The sequence below is a fragment of the Linderina pennispora genome (genome assembly GCF_002104995.1).
Source record: "Linderina pennispora strain ATCC 12442 chromosome Unknown DL89scaffold_196, whole genome shotgun sequence".
Lineage (NCBI taxonomy): Eukaryota > Fungi > Kickxellomycota > Kickxellomycetes > Kickxellales > Kickxellaceae > Linderina > Linderina pennispora.
In genome coordinates this window covers 1-16,632 of record NW_024468444.1, presented here as the reverse complement: position 1 = coordinate 16,632, position 16,632 = coordinate 1, and the positions used below count along the sequence as shown (strand labels likewise).

The 16,632-nt window shown below is 57.6% G+C and overlaps 2 protein-coding genes across 2 annotated transcripts; both read right to left on the bottom strand.

Moving 5' to 3' along the window:
- Positions 1-1,637: 1,637 nt before the first annotated feature.
- Positions 1,638-1,853, bottom strand: DL89DRAFT_212169 (uncharacterized protein; the record flags this gene model as incomplete). The annotated part of the gene is made up of 1 exon (XM_040884216.1): positions 1,638-1,853. A coding segment is annotated over one exon (216 nt), but the record flags the coding sequence as incomplete, so codon positions are not given.
- Positions 1,854-3,018: 1,165 nt separating this feature from the next.
- Positions 3,019-3,186, bottom strand: DL89DRAFT_208460 (uncharacterized protein; the record flags this gene model as incomplete). Its single annotated transcript, XM_040884137.1, has 1 exon — positions 3,019-3,186. A coding segment is annotated over one exon (168 nt), but the record flags the coding sequence as incomplete, so codon positions are not given.
- Between the last annotated feature and the right edge of the window lie 13,446 nt (positions 3,187-16,632).

The following is a 16,632-nucleotide window of genomic DNA, read 5'->3' as shown; positions in this document are numbered from 1 at the left end:
GGGCCACCGATGCCCAGTGGGAAATCCGCATTGGCGAAGAACTCCAGAGAGGGCACGAACTGGCCCAGACTCAGCGCTGGCATTGGCTGCCCCGAGCCGCACAGGCTCGCTGACACACGGGACTGGCTGAGCAGCGGCACACTTGTGTTGGTTTGCGATGACGGCACGCCATTATTCGGGGTGGTGGTCTGCGGCTCTGGGTCGCTGAGATTGACGGAGGTGAATGGCGACGCAGGGACCACGGGGTTGCCGGTGCGGTCGACGTGCAGGCGGGCAGTCAGGTAGGTCGCAATCTCGGGCGAGTCCTTCATGATCTTGCTCGACAATCTGGCAGCATCCTCTGGGCGGTGCACGTCAATGGTGCGTAGCCCCTGGCGTTCCATAGCGCGCTGCAGGCGGTGCTTTGCCTGGTTGACCTGCTGCTGGACATACAGATCAGGTGCGGACTCGCTGGTCTTTATGTCGCGAGAGAACATCGCCAGTGGATCGCTGGCATGGCTATCGGGGCGCTTCCCGAACGACTCGTGGCTGGTAGCTGGCGACTGGTCCATGGATTGGCAGCGCCTGTCGGCCAGCATCCCCGCGCATTGCATTGAGATGGGTGGTCGACGCGCGCTCTCTGTACAGTGAAGCGGTTCTCGTAGACCTGGTACGCGAGACGCCAGATCTCGCGGCACCGCTCGCGGATCAGATGCACACCAGCCTCGCTGTCCCCGATCACAGTGTCCAACCCAATGCGGTTGGCGCGCACCAGCGTGTTCAGCATAGTGTAGCATTTGTAGGAGACCTGCCAGTGAGCGCCCAGGCGGCTCATCACGTCCAGGGTGCGCTTTAGGAAGCGTCGCGCGATCCAGCTGTCGGCTGCCACAATGACATTGTTCAGGTGCATGGTGCCGGCAGTGAACATCATGAAGGTCAGGAAGGGCATGATGAAGATGCGCGAGTCCTGGATGATCGCCTCGCCGATCAGCGAGATCATCTGCGCTGACAATGTGCAGATGGCGTGCGATGGCATCGGCGACTCGCCGTTGTGCTTGTTGTGGTGTGGCGCGCTCTCATCCTGCTCACTGCTCTGCGGGTCGTCTAGACGCGAAATGAACGGGCGGTGCAGCAAAATCATCGCAGTGTAATACACCAGGTGGATCAGCGCAATGTACACGCACCGCGCGGGCTTCGCAGCGAGGATGTCCTCAATCGGGTACTGCAGGTCGACCGGCAACGACATCTTCCACCCGCCGCAGCTCGTGGTCCAGTGTGATTAGACGCTCGATGCGCGAGTGCAGCTCGTGCAGGCAGTACTTTGCCACAAAGCTGCGGTTCGGCTTGCATGCGTACATCTCCGACAAGACATGGCCGAAAATGTGCAGGAGCTCGAGGTAGTAGACACCCAGCGGCTTGCACTTGCGCGGTTTGCGGGGGCCGGCGTCCTCGTTCTCCATGTCCGAGATTTCCGAGTCCGAGTCCGAATCACCGACCTCCAGCGAGACATAGTCGCGCATGCGCTCGGCCATTGCCGGCGGGATGCACTTTGACGAGCCCACAGGCTGGTTGCTGGGCGCCCGGTGCGTATTGGGCGGCGGGGTGGTGGCAGCAGGCGTACTGCCGGTGAGCGACGATCTGACCAGCAGCTCATCGTTGTCATCGCCGTAGTCGGTTGGGAATGGGGCGTCAAAGGTGAAGTCGTGGATGGTGGTGGGGCGGCCCAGTGTCGCGCTGACCATGATGTCCATAATAAAGCATCCCCACCAGGCGCGCAGCCGCACCTCGGTCTCGGTGCGCGACACGATGGCATTCGGGCTGTGCTTCGAGATGCCGACATCGCGGTGCAGCCCCAGATCGTAGGCCTTGCGGATGGCCATGCCCGAGTACAGCCAGCTGCGCGTCGACATGGTGCCTTGCTCGTACACCGACATCAGCAGCAGCGTCAGAATCGACGCGGTGGTGTTGAGCGTGTACTGCTCGTCCAGGAACGTCTTTGCGCGCTGGAAATGCACTGCCATCTGGATCCGCACCCGGCGCCAGGTCTTTTTCGCACTTTGCCTCGCGCGCCTTGTATGTGGACGCAGCCGCGTAGATGGCAGAGAGCAGGGCGTGCGAGGGCTGTGTCTCCTGGTTGTAGTAGCGGGACAAAAAGTACGACTTGTAGATGATGGGGAAGACCGGGTGGACGTACTGGAAGTACAGGTGGATCAGCTGGTCGGCCTCCTCGCGGTCGGGCATGGGCGGCTTACCGCAGGGCGGCATGTTCCGCGGCACCGGGACAACACACGCCATGGCGCTGTCACTGACAGGCTGGGCACCTGGAGCGCAGGCCTCGATACCAGATGGAGCAGCGTTGGCTGCTGGTTTGCTGCCGCTGGACTCGCCCTCGCGTGAATTGAAGGTTGTGATTGGTGGCCAGCGGAAGGCCCCGTGGACACCCTTTGTCAGCCGCGGGCTCGATTCCGACGACACCAGGCTGCGGTTGATGATGTACCAGCCGCTACTGTCACCGAGGTACCGTAAGGCACCTGTTGGATCGAGCGTCAGATGGCCGACGCCCTTTTCCAGCCGCGTCAGGTGCTCTGCGCGATCAATGTCCTCGGGCTCGTCGCCGTCATCGACCATCTTGCCGTTGCGGTCAAGCGCTGCCGTGGATTTGGACCGCGACCGTGTCGGTCCCAATGGCGGCATGGACTCGGGCCGATCGTCAGCGTTGCTGCTGGGTGTGCCCGACGAGGCCACGGTTGACGGTGACGCATGCAGGGCGGGCGGAACGCTGGTTCGCCGCAGCTTCTTGATCCCCGGGCTTTCCTGCATGTGTACATCAGGCTTCGTGTCGTTGAATGCCTGCCTTGCTTCGTTCTCGAGCTCCTTCACCGTCATATCACCAATGATCTTGGCCCCCGGGTTCGCCATCATCTCGCTGACGCCGTGCTCGTCCGACGCACGCATCGCCTCCAGCACGTATTTGGCCGCCTTCGGATCGGTCTGCACTAGGGCGCCAAGCAGGTCCTCCATCCGGTGCAGCCGGCTCTCAATGGCCTCAATGTATCCCTTGGGCGGGCCACGCTTCTTGGTCACGTCCAGGTATGTGCAGGAGCTGCCGATTGCCTGGCAGTGCGTGCAGATGGGGCGCCGGCCATCGCACTTTACTTTCTTGCGGCGGCACCTGTCACATGCGCGAGAGATGCGCTGGCGCTTACTGTCGGTTGATTGTGACCCGGGACTATCACCGTGCTGCTCGAATGCTGCGGCCACTGTTGGTACCGTGGGAGACGCCAGGAAATGCGGGGTTCCGTCGATGGAGGAGCTGGAGACCGGCCGTGCTGAGGGCGTGTCTTGTGGTGGAATATTGAAGTTCATTTACGGGAAGAGGGCAAGATATAGGTCTATGTGGAGAAAGCGCCATGGGATTGTAAGCGATTGAGTACTCGGGAAAACATGCCAGTTGGCGGCATGGGGGACGAACGCTTTGCAGACTCACCTTTACAGGAGGAGGGGACTAGCGACTTTAGCACGCATTTGCCATGAATGACGGAAATGTGTGCGAGGAAAAAGTCAACAAATAAAATACGAGGCGAGAAATAAACTGCTGAAGAGAACAAGCCGCACACGTCGTTTGCTTTAAGCACAGAGCCGTGCGAAGGAATAGGGATGCAAGATTAAAAAAAGCTCATTGGGCGTTCCAGAGCTTAGCTTAGTCATTTTGATGGTGCGAGGGGCAGTGTGTCAAAAAGGGACGGTACGAATTACGCCGCTTGGGCGATTAAAAAAACAGCGCGATTGAGCCCTATGCGCGCTGTTGCGTGTAGGGTACACAGCAATGTATCAAAAGGAGCAATGCCGTCCCTAAGCGAGCAACATGCAACCGGCAGCAAGAGCAAGCACTAGCCAACGGTGCTCCCTGAAACGCAAGAACATATACCCGAAAATCACAGGCCATTTTTCTCCATAAATTGGAGCGCACGCTATCATGCGCCAAAGCAGGCGACTAGATGGTGGACACAGGGAGTATAGATACGCCATCTACGTAGCACTTTTTATTTGATTTCCGCAGCCAAGACCGCGCCTTTATCTCTTATCAGCAGCCAACCAAAGGATGGAACAAGTGGAGCTGGCGCCGACACTACGGCCGCTCTTGGAAAGCAACGAGAAGATCATCAGCGTGCAAAACAAAGTGGGGCTATACAAGGGGTAGGGCAACGTATTACGCATAAGCAGACGTAATGTCCCAGGACTGTGTTTTGTCCACCAGGCTTAGGAAACTGATGTGGTGTAGGGCGGAGCGCGACGAGGAGCACGACAATGGCACGGTGTACTTGACCACACACAGGATTGTCTATGTCGATCAGGCACGGCCACACGAGCGCTCGGCAGCGCTGGATTTGGCGCGGGTCAAGCGCAGCTCGGTGCACAGCGGGTTCATCTACTCGTCGGGCAAAGTCCGCCTCCACATAGCGCCTGCACGCGACTCTGGGCTGCGGGCACTGGACGGGTCACGGCGCGGCAGCGAGCCCACGCAGCCGGCCACCAGCCAGTCCCGCACTGAATGGCAGTGCCCTATCTGTGACAACATGAACGTGGGTGCATTGGACAAGTGCTCGCTATGCGGGGTGCCGTACGAGGAGCCCACGCAGAAAGCCGAGCTGCAGCTGACATGCGCGGTATGCACATTCCACAACCACATCAGCATGGCCAGGTGCGAAATGTGCGAGGCCGAGCTTACGCGACCGGTCCCGCCGACGCCCGGGGAGCGCGCAGTGCATGATGACTCGGACGACGAAGACGCAAGCGAGCTGTTGAAGCTGTCGTTCCGCGCCGGCGGGTCGTCGTCGTTCCACTCGGCGTTGAAGGACGTGCTTAACGACAAGGCGTGGCTGGAGCCGGCGGAGGCTGCGAGCCCAGCGCAGCCTATGTTCCCAGGCGATCGGCGGCCGACAGTGGGCGGGATCTCGACATTGGTCAGTGCAGCGCACGAGAACGAGCGCACGCGCGACGACACGCTCAAGACAGCGTTTGCGGACCTGGACGGCCTGGCAGCCAAGGCCAAGGAGATTGTGTCTCTGGCAGAGAAGATTGCCACGCAGCTGAACTCGCCCGCAGCCAGCAAGCTGCGCAGCAAAGACGACGACGCAGAGCAGGCGGATGCGTTCCGGCAGTACCTGCTGGACCTGGGCATTGACAGCCCTGTGACGCGCGACACCGCCGGCGCCATGTTCCACGAGGAGCTGGCGCGCGAGCTGTCCGATTTCCTGGAGAACTACGTGGCCAAGCATGGCGGCACCGTGGCGCTGGTCGACGCATACTGCCTGTATAACCGCGCGCGCGAGTTCTCGCTGGTCTACCCGGCCGACTTTGTCATGGCGTGCCGGAACTTTGAGCGCCTGCACTTGGCCCTGCGGCTGCGCGAGTACCCGAGCGGCCTGCTGACCATCGAGGATGCTAGTTCGGCCAGCGACGCCGCGATTATCCAGCGCGTTGCCCAGTATATCCGCAGCTTCGGCCCCATCACGTCTGGCGAATTGGCCGCCATGGAGGAGTGCTCGCTGCCGCTGGCCGAGGAGCACCTGGGGCTGTGCGAGCGCGCTGGCCAGGTGTGCCGCGACGAGACCGTTGAGGGCGTGCGGTTCTACCAGAATCTGTTTATGCAGAATGCCGTCACCGTTTAATGAAATGCTCTATTGCTTTTTGGACCATGCTATGTGTACAGTTGAGAATTGGCTGGTGCGTGGATCGGCGGCGGGGAAGGAGCAAATCATCGCGAGCCCAAACGTAAACATGGAACGCTGTGGCCACGTGATGTCGGACGATTGCAGAATCTGCTCACGGCCACCACTTGCCCAGCGCATCAGACACATCGGTCTCGCGCCGACACCACCCGTGGTCGGCGTTCTGCACCATCACCACGCTCAGCGCCTGGCCGACCGCTGCTTTTGCTCTCGTCTCGGCGTCATCGGCCCCCGCCAGCGCCTCCGTGGCCGCCCGCATGGCTCGCGTGCGCAGCATGGCCCACCAGCGCTCATACGACGACGACGACGTGAATGTATCTGACGAGCCCGAAATGAACATGGAGCGTGGAGCACACGCACTATTGCCGTCACGGGCAAAAGCCACAGCGGCAGCAGCAACCGTCGCCTCAATGTGCTGCAGATACCAGCTCTTGCGGTGCAGCGTCAGCGCCCACAGCACGCTATAGGGAAACGACACGTATGCATAATCAATGGCCAGCCCCGGGTATTCCTCCGGCGAAATCGCCGACGCAACCACCGAGCCGTAGCTGTACCCGCACAGCAGAACCCTGGAGATCTCCGGCAATGGCACGGCATCCTCGACCGTCTCCACAAAGCCCCTTGCCTGCATTTGCAGCAGGGCGGGCCTGCTGGTCTTCAGCGCCTTGGCGTGCAGCGGCAGGCGCCGGGTGGCCAGTGCATCGAGCATCGTCCGTAGGTCCTCCTGCTCGGCGATCCCGGTCCATGATGTGCTGCCCTCCGAGCGCCCGGCACCACGCAGGTTGAACGACACCGCGAGCCGCACGCGCTGCGCGTACTGTGCGTTGAGCTCGTGGACGATGTTGTTGCGGAACTGTCCGCCCAGCGGCGGGTATGGGTGCAGGAACACGATGGCGTGGTGCGGAGAATACTCTTCCGTCTCTGCCGCCGTAGCCTGGCTCACCACCACGCGCGTCTCCAGCGCCCGTCCGTCCTGCCGCGACGGCACATAGCACGATAGCTCAAACGTGTCGATAAACATGAATACTGGATACGTGAATACAAGGGTGGAAAAGGGCCGCCTGCCGGTGCCATGCTGAGTGAAGAATTTTTTGAAGCCCTGGGTCGTTGGCGCCATCCATTGGTCGGATTTCCCTGGCACTCGTAAACACTGAGCCCACCTTGTCCCTCTCCTGACTGCCCATTTATTTCCTCAGCCCTTTTTCTCCTTCGCCCTCTTCTCTTCTCTCCTCCCCTACCCACTTCCACCTCTTTTTCTCTCTTTCTCATTCAACCCGACTTGTAATTATAGTCGTCCATTTCCCACCCGCCCTTCTCTCTTCCTCTTCCCCTACCTCTCTACCCTTTTTCATTTTCATTCTTCCTTCATTTTTCTCTTCCCCTACACAGCCCCTGCTTTATTCTTGCTCTTTCGCCTTTTTGTATTCCTCCACCTACGACGAAAAGACCTGAACAGCACAACAGACCCAGCTCCCAAACCCTTCTGACTTCGTTTTCGAGCTCCACTATTTCCACTCACTATCTCGTGGCATTTTCGATAAAGGTAAGCTTACCACTCTGGTCGCTTTTTGGGTAACCCCCCGCTACTGTGCGTCAAGGACCACGCAATATTTGTAAGCACTGGATGCTTTGCCAGCAAGCAGCCCAGCCAGCATGCCTTCATCTGGCTTCCAAAACCTCCCTTCGCGTGGGCCATGTACTTTGTGTTTTCCGTGATGTTTCCGGTTTCTTGGAACCATCATGCTCCCCCTCCCCCTTTCACGCTGCCCATTTCTCCGTTTTGTTTCTTTCTTGGCCGCCTAAGCTGAAAATCCCCTGCCCCTGTTTTTAATTGGCCCCTGTAGTCCCCCACCCACCCACCAGCAACATGTCTCAGAACCACTACACCAACGGCGTTGACAGTGCAGCCGACCAGCTTGCCGCCCTGAACCTCGAGACTGCCAAGCCAACCAACGGCGTTGCCTTCCCCGACCCCGGCAGCAGCTCGTCCGAGCACGAGGACAGCCCCAGCGCATCCACCGTCGATCTAACCAAGGCAGCCATGGGCAGCGGCGACGCGCCCTCGATCCAGGACACGCAGCTGACTCTGCGCGCGCTGGTATCGACCAAGGAGGCCGGTGTGATCATCGGCAAGGGCGGCAAGAACGTGGCCGACCTGCGCGACGTGGCGAACGTCAAGGCAGGCGTCTCCAAGGTCGTCCCCGGCGTCCACGATCGCGTGCTCTCGGTGACCGGCTTCCTACCCAACGTCGCCCACGCCTACGAGCTGGTCGCCCAGACACTGGTCGAGAACCCCATGGTCACGACCCACCCGGGCCTGCAGCCGACTGCGCCTGCATCCCTGCAGACCGTGGTGCGCATTCTGATCTCGCACAACCTGATGGGCACTATTATTGGCCGCCAAGGCCTGAAGATCAAGCACATCCAGGATGCGTCGACCGCGCGCCTGGTGGCAACCAAGGAGATGCTGCCGCAGTCGACCGAGCGCGTAGTGGAGGTGCACGGCAGCGTCGACGCCATCCGCATTGCAATCGAGGAGATCGGCAAGTGCCTGATCGAGGACTGGGAGCGCGGTGTCGGCACGGTTCTGTATAACCCTGCGACGCGCGTGCCGACGGTCTCGTCGACGTCCAACCCGTACGTCAACAACATGCGCGCCTCGGTCGACTTCACCCACGCCGACCCTGTGCCCGTCGTCCCGCACTCGGCCGCCGTCGCTGCGCTGAGCCGCCACCGCTCCCACACGGTGTCGGTGACCCGTGCCACCACCGCCGATTTTTTGACGTCCTCCATGCCGATGCCGCCGCGCCGCTCCGTGGCCTTCCCGAACCCCTCCGGCTCCATCACCCCGCCCGGCTACGCCCCGGCCCCGCACCTGGCCAGCGCGCGCATGCGCTCGCAGTCCGTCAGCGTCCAGCGCCAGATCGACCCTGCCGCAATCGCCTCGAACATCCGCACCCAGGAGATCGCCATTCCGGGTGACATGGTCGGGTGCATTATTGGCAAGGGCGGCTCGCGCATCACCGAGATCCGCCGCCTGTCGGGCTCCCGCATTTCCATCGCCAAGGCCTCGGAGAGCGAGGGCGGCGAGCGTCTGTTCACCATCACTGGCACCCCGAGTGCAACGAGAAGGCGCTGTATCTGCTCTACGGCCAGCTGGAGGCGGAGCGCGAGCGCCGCATTGCCAATGCCCACCTGATGGCCAGCCTGGAGAGCATCAACGAGCATGTCATTGCTGAAGAGTGAGGAATCAAAAAATCTGAGTTTTTTTATTTCAACCCACCACCCTTTATTCTGTCTTTTTTTCTTCGTCATAATTTCTTCCATATACCTAGTGCTTTTCCCTTCAGATTTCAAAACCAAAAAAATATATATCTAGTTGGAGAAAACCTATATGCCACTTGTTGGACAGCATGGCCGTGGAACTCTCCTCCGCATGGTCTACTACTAGCTGGACACACTGGCTGGGTGACAACATCCTGGCCAAGCACATTCTCGCATGTGCCTGATATTATGATTCTTTTTAATGTACCTGAATTTGCTGCAGTTTGCCTTTGCATAATAGCAGCCGCCTTGTGTCCTAATATGCAGTGTTTTGTTTTCACAAACATTTGTGACTGGCGCTGTAATTTGTGGCGCACAAACTGAACAACGGGATATTTCATTTTCATATCCACATAAGCCCCACCTTGACCGCTGTTGGGGCCGCTAGAAACAATGCTGTCTGCATGCTGAAGCGATAAGCAAATAGTGTGCTGGGGAAATAGTGCATGGTGTGTGGCTGGTGTGGATATGTTTGGAATCACGAGTGCTAATACTGATCTGTGGCATATTATGCCCAGGGACGCAAAAAGACCGCAAATTTTATGCAGCAGGCTATGTGCTCAAGGCTACGGGGTATGTATTGGTTAAAGCGTATGTCATTCTCAGCTAGAAAACAGACATGTGAAAGAATGTGTATTTCATTCTGCATCCGACTCCAGTCCTTTTTCTTTGCATGGATATTCCAGATGCCGCGCAGGAAGAATGTCCTCCCATTTTCTTCTCAATCACCTACCAATTACTACCTCAATCTACATGCTGTTTCACTGACTACCATATGCACAAATCAATACGCTATATAGCCTTAACAACTAGTGCGCTGTATTTATTTGATGCTGGTGGGCATAGAGCGACTCCACCTCGCATTCTGCGAGCAGAACACCGAGATGACGAGGTAGAATCCAATCCTCAAAATGCTGAAGCTGCAATTCAACAGCAATTGCTTTGAGATCTTCATACTTGCGAGTGACGGCCTGAACACCAAGCGGTAGACCATCCTTGCTGAGGCGACTCGGAGCTTGGGTAGCAGGGATCCTGAAAATACTAAAGACACTGGCCAGTGCATAGCTAGGGGTACTGATGTAGAACATTCACTGAGGCTGCGCAGCCTATGGATACGGTGGGAATCTCAAGACGCCGTTTTTCGCCAAGTAGCTCATGCAGGTCCCCACGCAGCTTGTCCAAGTAGGGAACAACCTCGTTGCGCGCGCGCTTTGCAGCTGCTTTGTAGTCACGAGATTAAGCAGAGTGCTAACCTTTTCGATGCGATTTATGTATGTCTGGAGCACTTGCCCAGGGGCTAGTTCACCAGCACAGATATTACGGGCTAACTCGGCTGCTGAAAGCAACAGGTTGCAGGTTCGTAATTACCCAGCAAGGTTTCAATACTTCTGGTAACCTTCTTTGTCCAGCGGTTCTTGGATAGAGTTCTATGAGAGTAGCCGATATATCAATATGCTAGCTTATTCCTGGGAGCACAGATGAGTATCTTGGAATGGTCAGTAGATAACATAGGAGGTGATGCGGCTAATGATACCCTTAGCTAACTGAAAGAAGAGAGGTTGTCAACCAATATAGAATGAACACTACGCACCAGTCATGTACCTAAATACTGGGCGTGCAACAACAGGTCCGGTTCATAATACACCCACTCGCTTGCATCCTCGATACTTCAGTTCCATTGATCCACTTCTTAAACATATTTAAATCATCTAGGCTGGCGGAGTTTGGAGCCCGGCAGTGCAAGGGCCAGGGACATTGCCACACAATCTCACAATAGCAGATGGCAGGGCCACACTTCGGTCTTGCACGGGCGACAGCGCTCCTCACATCCTTTCGGAGGTGTTTTTCCACACCCCCAGGCACAGGCGACAACGAGGCGCTCCCACTGTGGGCACGGTACCCCTGCCGTGCATACAGGCTTGATGATGTCGTTATAGCACACGCTGGGGCTAGGACATTTAACGCCCGTGCTTGGTGGCAACTGGCGTGCTGGAGGTTGCAATCGCTGTGCTGCCAAGGCAATGGCAAACAGAGGGGACAAAATAAAAAAACTTCATGAGGCTACTATGAGGAATGGTGGTGTTTCAGAGAGAAGAAAGCGCTTGGATTCTGGCGACCCCCTTTTGCACTTTCTGAGCATGGGTTGATTTATAAAAGCAGCATGGCCGTTTACAGCCTTGGCACGCGGCCCGCTCAAAGCCAGAGAGTAGTAGAAAATTGCAGCAGCCTCGTGTGACTAAAATAGCAACGGATCTGCTCGTATTATGTGCTAAAAGCGGAGCACAATGGATGCAATATATTGAGCAACAGCATTTGAGTGACAGGGAGTCTAGCACCATGGAGCAAAAATTGTCTGAGCTATGGAAGCTCCAGCCAATAGTTAATTCACGTCTGGGCGCTGGTAATCAACAATAGATTAGCGATACAACCAGGTTATCAGCACATACATGTGTGCCAACGAGAGACATCTCTACCATATACAAGAGGAGTGGTGCAGCTGCAGGCGATTCTGTTGCCAGCAGCAGTAAACCAGCGCTGAAATACCTGCGCTGAGCAGACCATTAAGACAAGAGGTGTCCAAGATCACCAGCACATCAACAGTCATCTGGAGTGTTCAAATGATCGGTTCACCGTGGTGCTTCTGTCGATATGTCAAACAATGCTGACTAGCAGCCAAGCTCGCATCGTGACCAAAATCATTTCTAGTAGGGGTATATGACATATTGATGATCCAGAAAAGAAACTACTCACGCCTTAGGCTTCTTGAGCCCCGCAGTGCACGGACCATTGACATCGCAGACAATCTCGCAATAGCAGATCTCCTCGCACAGCAGCGTCTTGCATGGGCGGCACCTTTCCCAGCATCCCTGAGGCAGTGTCTGCCCGCACTCCCAAGCGTAGGCAACCACGGAGCGCTGGACCTGGGTGCACACTGGGCCCGGCTCGCACTCAGGCTTGACCTCGTCCAGGTAGCACACCTTTGGACTCGGACACTGTCCAGGAGCAGAGGTGGTGTAGGCTGGGGAGGCAGATGCGGCAAGCGCAAAGGATGGCAGACAAAGTGAAGAGCTTCATGGCAATCGCTGGCAAATGGAAGAGAAGGTCCTGAGCTTGGAGACCTGCCATTTTTCTTCTTGACGACTGCCTTTAACAAATACCTCAGAAATCACCTTACTTGTTCCACCCCTTAGCATATGGCTGCGCAGCGGCCCGAACATTCCAAACGGATAAATGTATACTTGGCAGTTGCGGATGTTGAAGCACTAGAAAGGCTGACATGGTTTGTTACTAAAAATGTGGCCAGTGTGTATTGGGTAGAAAAAAAATAGAAATCTGCAGAGTCCTGCCATTAGACAGAGTTCCTGACGACGAACAAACGGACATGGGTGTTCTTCCACACGCCAAAAGGCTTCATTCCAGACGCATAGATGAGACTCCACAGCAAGCTGCGGAACCACACCACTAGTGCCGGACTCAATGCCCTGTAGCCGTGGCCGGATCTGCGGCATCGACTCCTCCAGGTCAGCAGCACCTTGGCCATTGCATCAGACCCGAGCCACTGCAGAATCGTGCTGGTCGGGTCCGCTGGCACAGGTGTGGCTTCAGCGTTGCTGGTTGCAAGCCCAGGTGTGCCGCTGCTGGGGTCACTGGGGTCCACCTTGGCGTCACTGCCTGGGGTGGCAGCAGCAGCAGCAGCAGCAGTCGCATCAGCATCGGCCTGCACCTGGTTCGCAATCTCATCGATGGTGTGTCGCCAGCACCTCAAGCACGGCGATGATCGGGTCCAGTGGCAAGTCTGGCAGCCACGAAAACACCCACTCTTTGCTGGGCTGGAACTGGCGCGTCCCCGTGCCACCACTACCTTGCTTGGCCAGACTGGCTGTCGACTGCGCCCGTCCAATGGCAGCGCTGCTGTCGCCTGTGTCAGGCATCTTGCCGCGCGCCTTGGCGGACAGTGCCGGACTCGCTGTGCCGTCTGCCACAGCCTCATGCAGCTCTGGTGTGGCTGTATGGGCAGCATCAGTCTCTCGGGGACTCTCCGCACCGGGACTTTCGCCGGCAGCTGTGGGTGTTCCAGAATTTGAGCTTGTGCGTCGCCCAATGGTGCGTGCAGATTCCGACTTGCTCTTCTTGTCGCGCAGAGCCGCCAATTCCCTCTCAGCCAGCGCCAAATCAAAGTTCCGCAAGCGTGTGAAGCAGGCGCGCGAGCGGACCATGCTCAGCATCAAATGTGGATTGTCAACGGCCCGGTAGTGCACAACGTAGTCGAAGACCTCAATCAGGTAGATCAGCCATCTGACATGGTACGACTCGGAGATGATGAAGGCCGGTGACGAGATGATGTCAAACAGTGCGACCAGCCGGTCGGCAGTGGTATTGCACATCTGAGTCAGATATGGCGAGACATTGCGCACTAGAAGCAGCAGGTTCGAGTACACCGGCACCAGGTACGGTTTCGAGGCACTGAGCAGCGTGTAGACGGTGTTGATCATAAAGTCAGCATGCGTCAGCGAGTGGTCAGGCATACGCATGGTGCTGGGCAGAATTGACTGGTCGAAGGGCTGCATCAGGCGCGTTGCAAAGCTGCTGTCCTCAGACAGGAAGTGAAGGATGTGTGAGATGGTACGCACCATGCCGGCCTGTGCTGGGTCATTGTAGCCGTTGAGCATGAAATATGTCAGCACGGCAAACAGCCGCAGTGTCAAGTTGTGGTCGACCAGGTATTCCTTCAGCTGTTTGTTGCTCTCGAGCAGAGTCCACAGCAGGATAGCGGCCTCCTGGTGCATGATGCTGCGAGACTGCTGTTTGGTCACCGACGCCAGGATCGACAAGTTGGAGCGCATCGCCTCCTCCAGCAGCCGCAGGATGTTGGTGATCAAAAAGTCAAAACTCTTGGCTGCGGTGCAGCTTTGACACGAATACGCTAAAACAGGTTCTGCGCGCCAGTAGCCGTACCGGTAACCCAGAACCATCGATGGCGTGTTTCTCCTCGCCGCTACCTTCTACTGCAGGCCTCCAATGCGCCCTTTTTTGTCGGCGGCGTCTGGTAGTCAAGCAGGATGAACAGCGCTTGCATTGACTGCAGCGCCAGGGTTTCTGATGGGTCCTGTACTGCCGAGTTGCGGTACGGCAGTGCCCATCCCTGGGTGCGGTCCTTAAGCGCTGTGTTGATCAGACTGCACAGCAGGCAAAGCACCATCTTCTTGTTTGTGTTGTACGATACAAGGTGCAGGGCCTCGTTCGGCTGGGCCACAGCATGCGGTGGCGTCACATACATAGTCTTTGAGCACAACACCAGTAGCAGGCGCATAACTTCGACCCGGTTACTGATATGCTCCTTGGACGACCCCAGCGATGACGTTTGCCCCACACCGTTCTCCCAGATCGTATAGCGCACCACCCGCGTTTTCGCCCACTGTAGCCGCCGGAATCGTAAACCCGGACGTAAAGAGCAGGTCGATGGTAGCTGCCACCAGCTGGTGGCCCAGTATATAGTCCGCACCGCTGCCAGGCCGCGGGCGCTGAGTCCCACAGGCAATATGTCCTCGATTCTGCTGCCGTCAGGGCACTGCTCGAAGGCGAACGGGATTAGACGTGTCAGCACGCGCACGCAGTTTAGCAGCTGCTTAGTGTTCGCAGGCGATTTTGCCAGATCAGGCGCTGCTTTCATCACCAGCAGCCGATCGAACACCTTGTCAATAAGCTTTATAAAGTTCTCCTGCGCATGGTCGCGGATTCGCCGGATGTCGGCAGGCGTCACCAGCGAGAATACGTCACCTGGTCCTTCAGGCAGCAGCCAAAACTACAGGATGGGCCAAGGCTAGTTAGCACGAGTCCTCACCACGGATGCAGGTGAACATGTTTTCTATCTTTGCAGCTCTACTTACTGGGCTCCATGCATCCTCGGCGCTATCAGGAAGGCTCTACAGAAGCAAGAGAAAGGGCTGGTTAGAAGCAGGTGGTGTCAAAGGCAGACATGCATGCTGGGCAGGGTCTAATGAACGTACTCGCTGCTCGGCCAGGCGGAACACACACTTGCGGAAGGCCAATTTGCTGTTCTCTCCTCCCATCTGTCAATCGAAATGCAAAAAAGGGTAAAGTGTTTTAATTGAGACAAAAGGTGAGAAAAGTAAAGGTGAAGCGAAGCAAGGCCGCATGCGGAGAAGGCACCGCCAAGAAACGTCACTCCCAAACCGGTTGGCTGTAGGTTTTGCGTTGATTTTACTCTGACTTTTTCGCGCTGCGCTTGGTGGCAGTGGTGGCAGCAGCGGCAGCACGACCAGTCGAGGATCCCTCGGCGGCATCTCCAGAACCGGCGGCGGCAGCACCCGCACCAGGAGCCCTGGGTGTGGTCTCCCTCCAGATCCGGCTCACAAAGCCAAAGGCCAGCACGATGTTCCACATCATCCAGCCCAGGCCAGCCGCCAACATCAGGATGCCAAAGGCACCATGGCGCTCGTTGCGCAGAGCCGAGATGATGCCCTCGTTGGTGAATTCCTCGTAGAAGGCGTGAATGCTGTCGATGACCTCGACAAAGCGCGCCTTGAACATGTCGAGAACCGGCGGCATCTGCGGCTTGGGGGCAGGAGGCGGCTTGGGGCGCGTGGCCACCTCAACCTCGTTTTCAGAAGCAAGCTTGGGCGCCCACACATCCTTGGCGATCTGAGAAGCAACGTCGGCGCTGGCACCCAGGTAGATGTTGTCGAATGAGATGCCGGCCTGCATGGTCCACAGCTCAAAGCCGACAGCGTCGATCTTGTTCAACTTGTACAGCTCCAGGTCCTCAAAAAACGCCGGGTTCGGGATGTTGCGCGGCGCCCACTGGCCCTTGTACAGCGGGTTTTCGATCAGCGGTGCGCTCCACTGGCCCTTGAACTCAGGATTGCGCTTCATGGGCCGCTCCCACGGGCCGCACCCAGGGGATCCTCGCACTTGGGGTTGGGCACGAGCGGCGGCGACCAATCGCCATCCTCTTCATCGTCCCAGTCCGCGGCTTCTCGGCGTCGGGCGCCGGCACCATCAGCGGCTCGTCTTCAAGCCAGCCCTTAGGCTTTTCAGCCTCCTCGTCAGGAATCAGCAGCGGCGCATCCTCGTCCCAGTCCTCCGGCTTTCTGGCCTTGGGATCAGGGATCTCGGCGTCGTCAACCCAGTCCTCTGGCTTCTTGTCGTTCTCGTCGACGATTTCCTTGGGCGGGTTGACTGGCGGCACAAAGTCAGCCAGCAGACTGCCAGTGCGCTTCTCGACGTTGTCTACCAGCATGTTGAATGTGTTGTTCGGATGGATCACCAGGGTGTACAGATGCGACAGGTGGTCTACTGGCGGCATCGGCGGCTGGTCCAGGTGGTGCTCAGTGTACTCGCCGGTGATCGGGTTCTTGTGCCGGAAGATGAGATGGATCTTGCTCTCACCGCACTTGTCAGGACCAAACATGATCGTGTACGGAGTAGCGTCACTGAACTCGCCGGCAAACGGCGTGGTCAGTAGCTTGGCGTACGCACCGCCGCACCCCAGGCTCTCCTGCAGCTTGACCTCGTACTGGAACACCATGCCATCAGTGGCCGGGTCGAATGTCTTATCAAGCTTGGCCGAAATGGC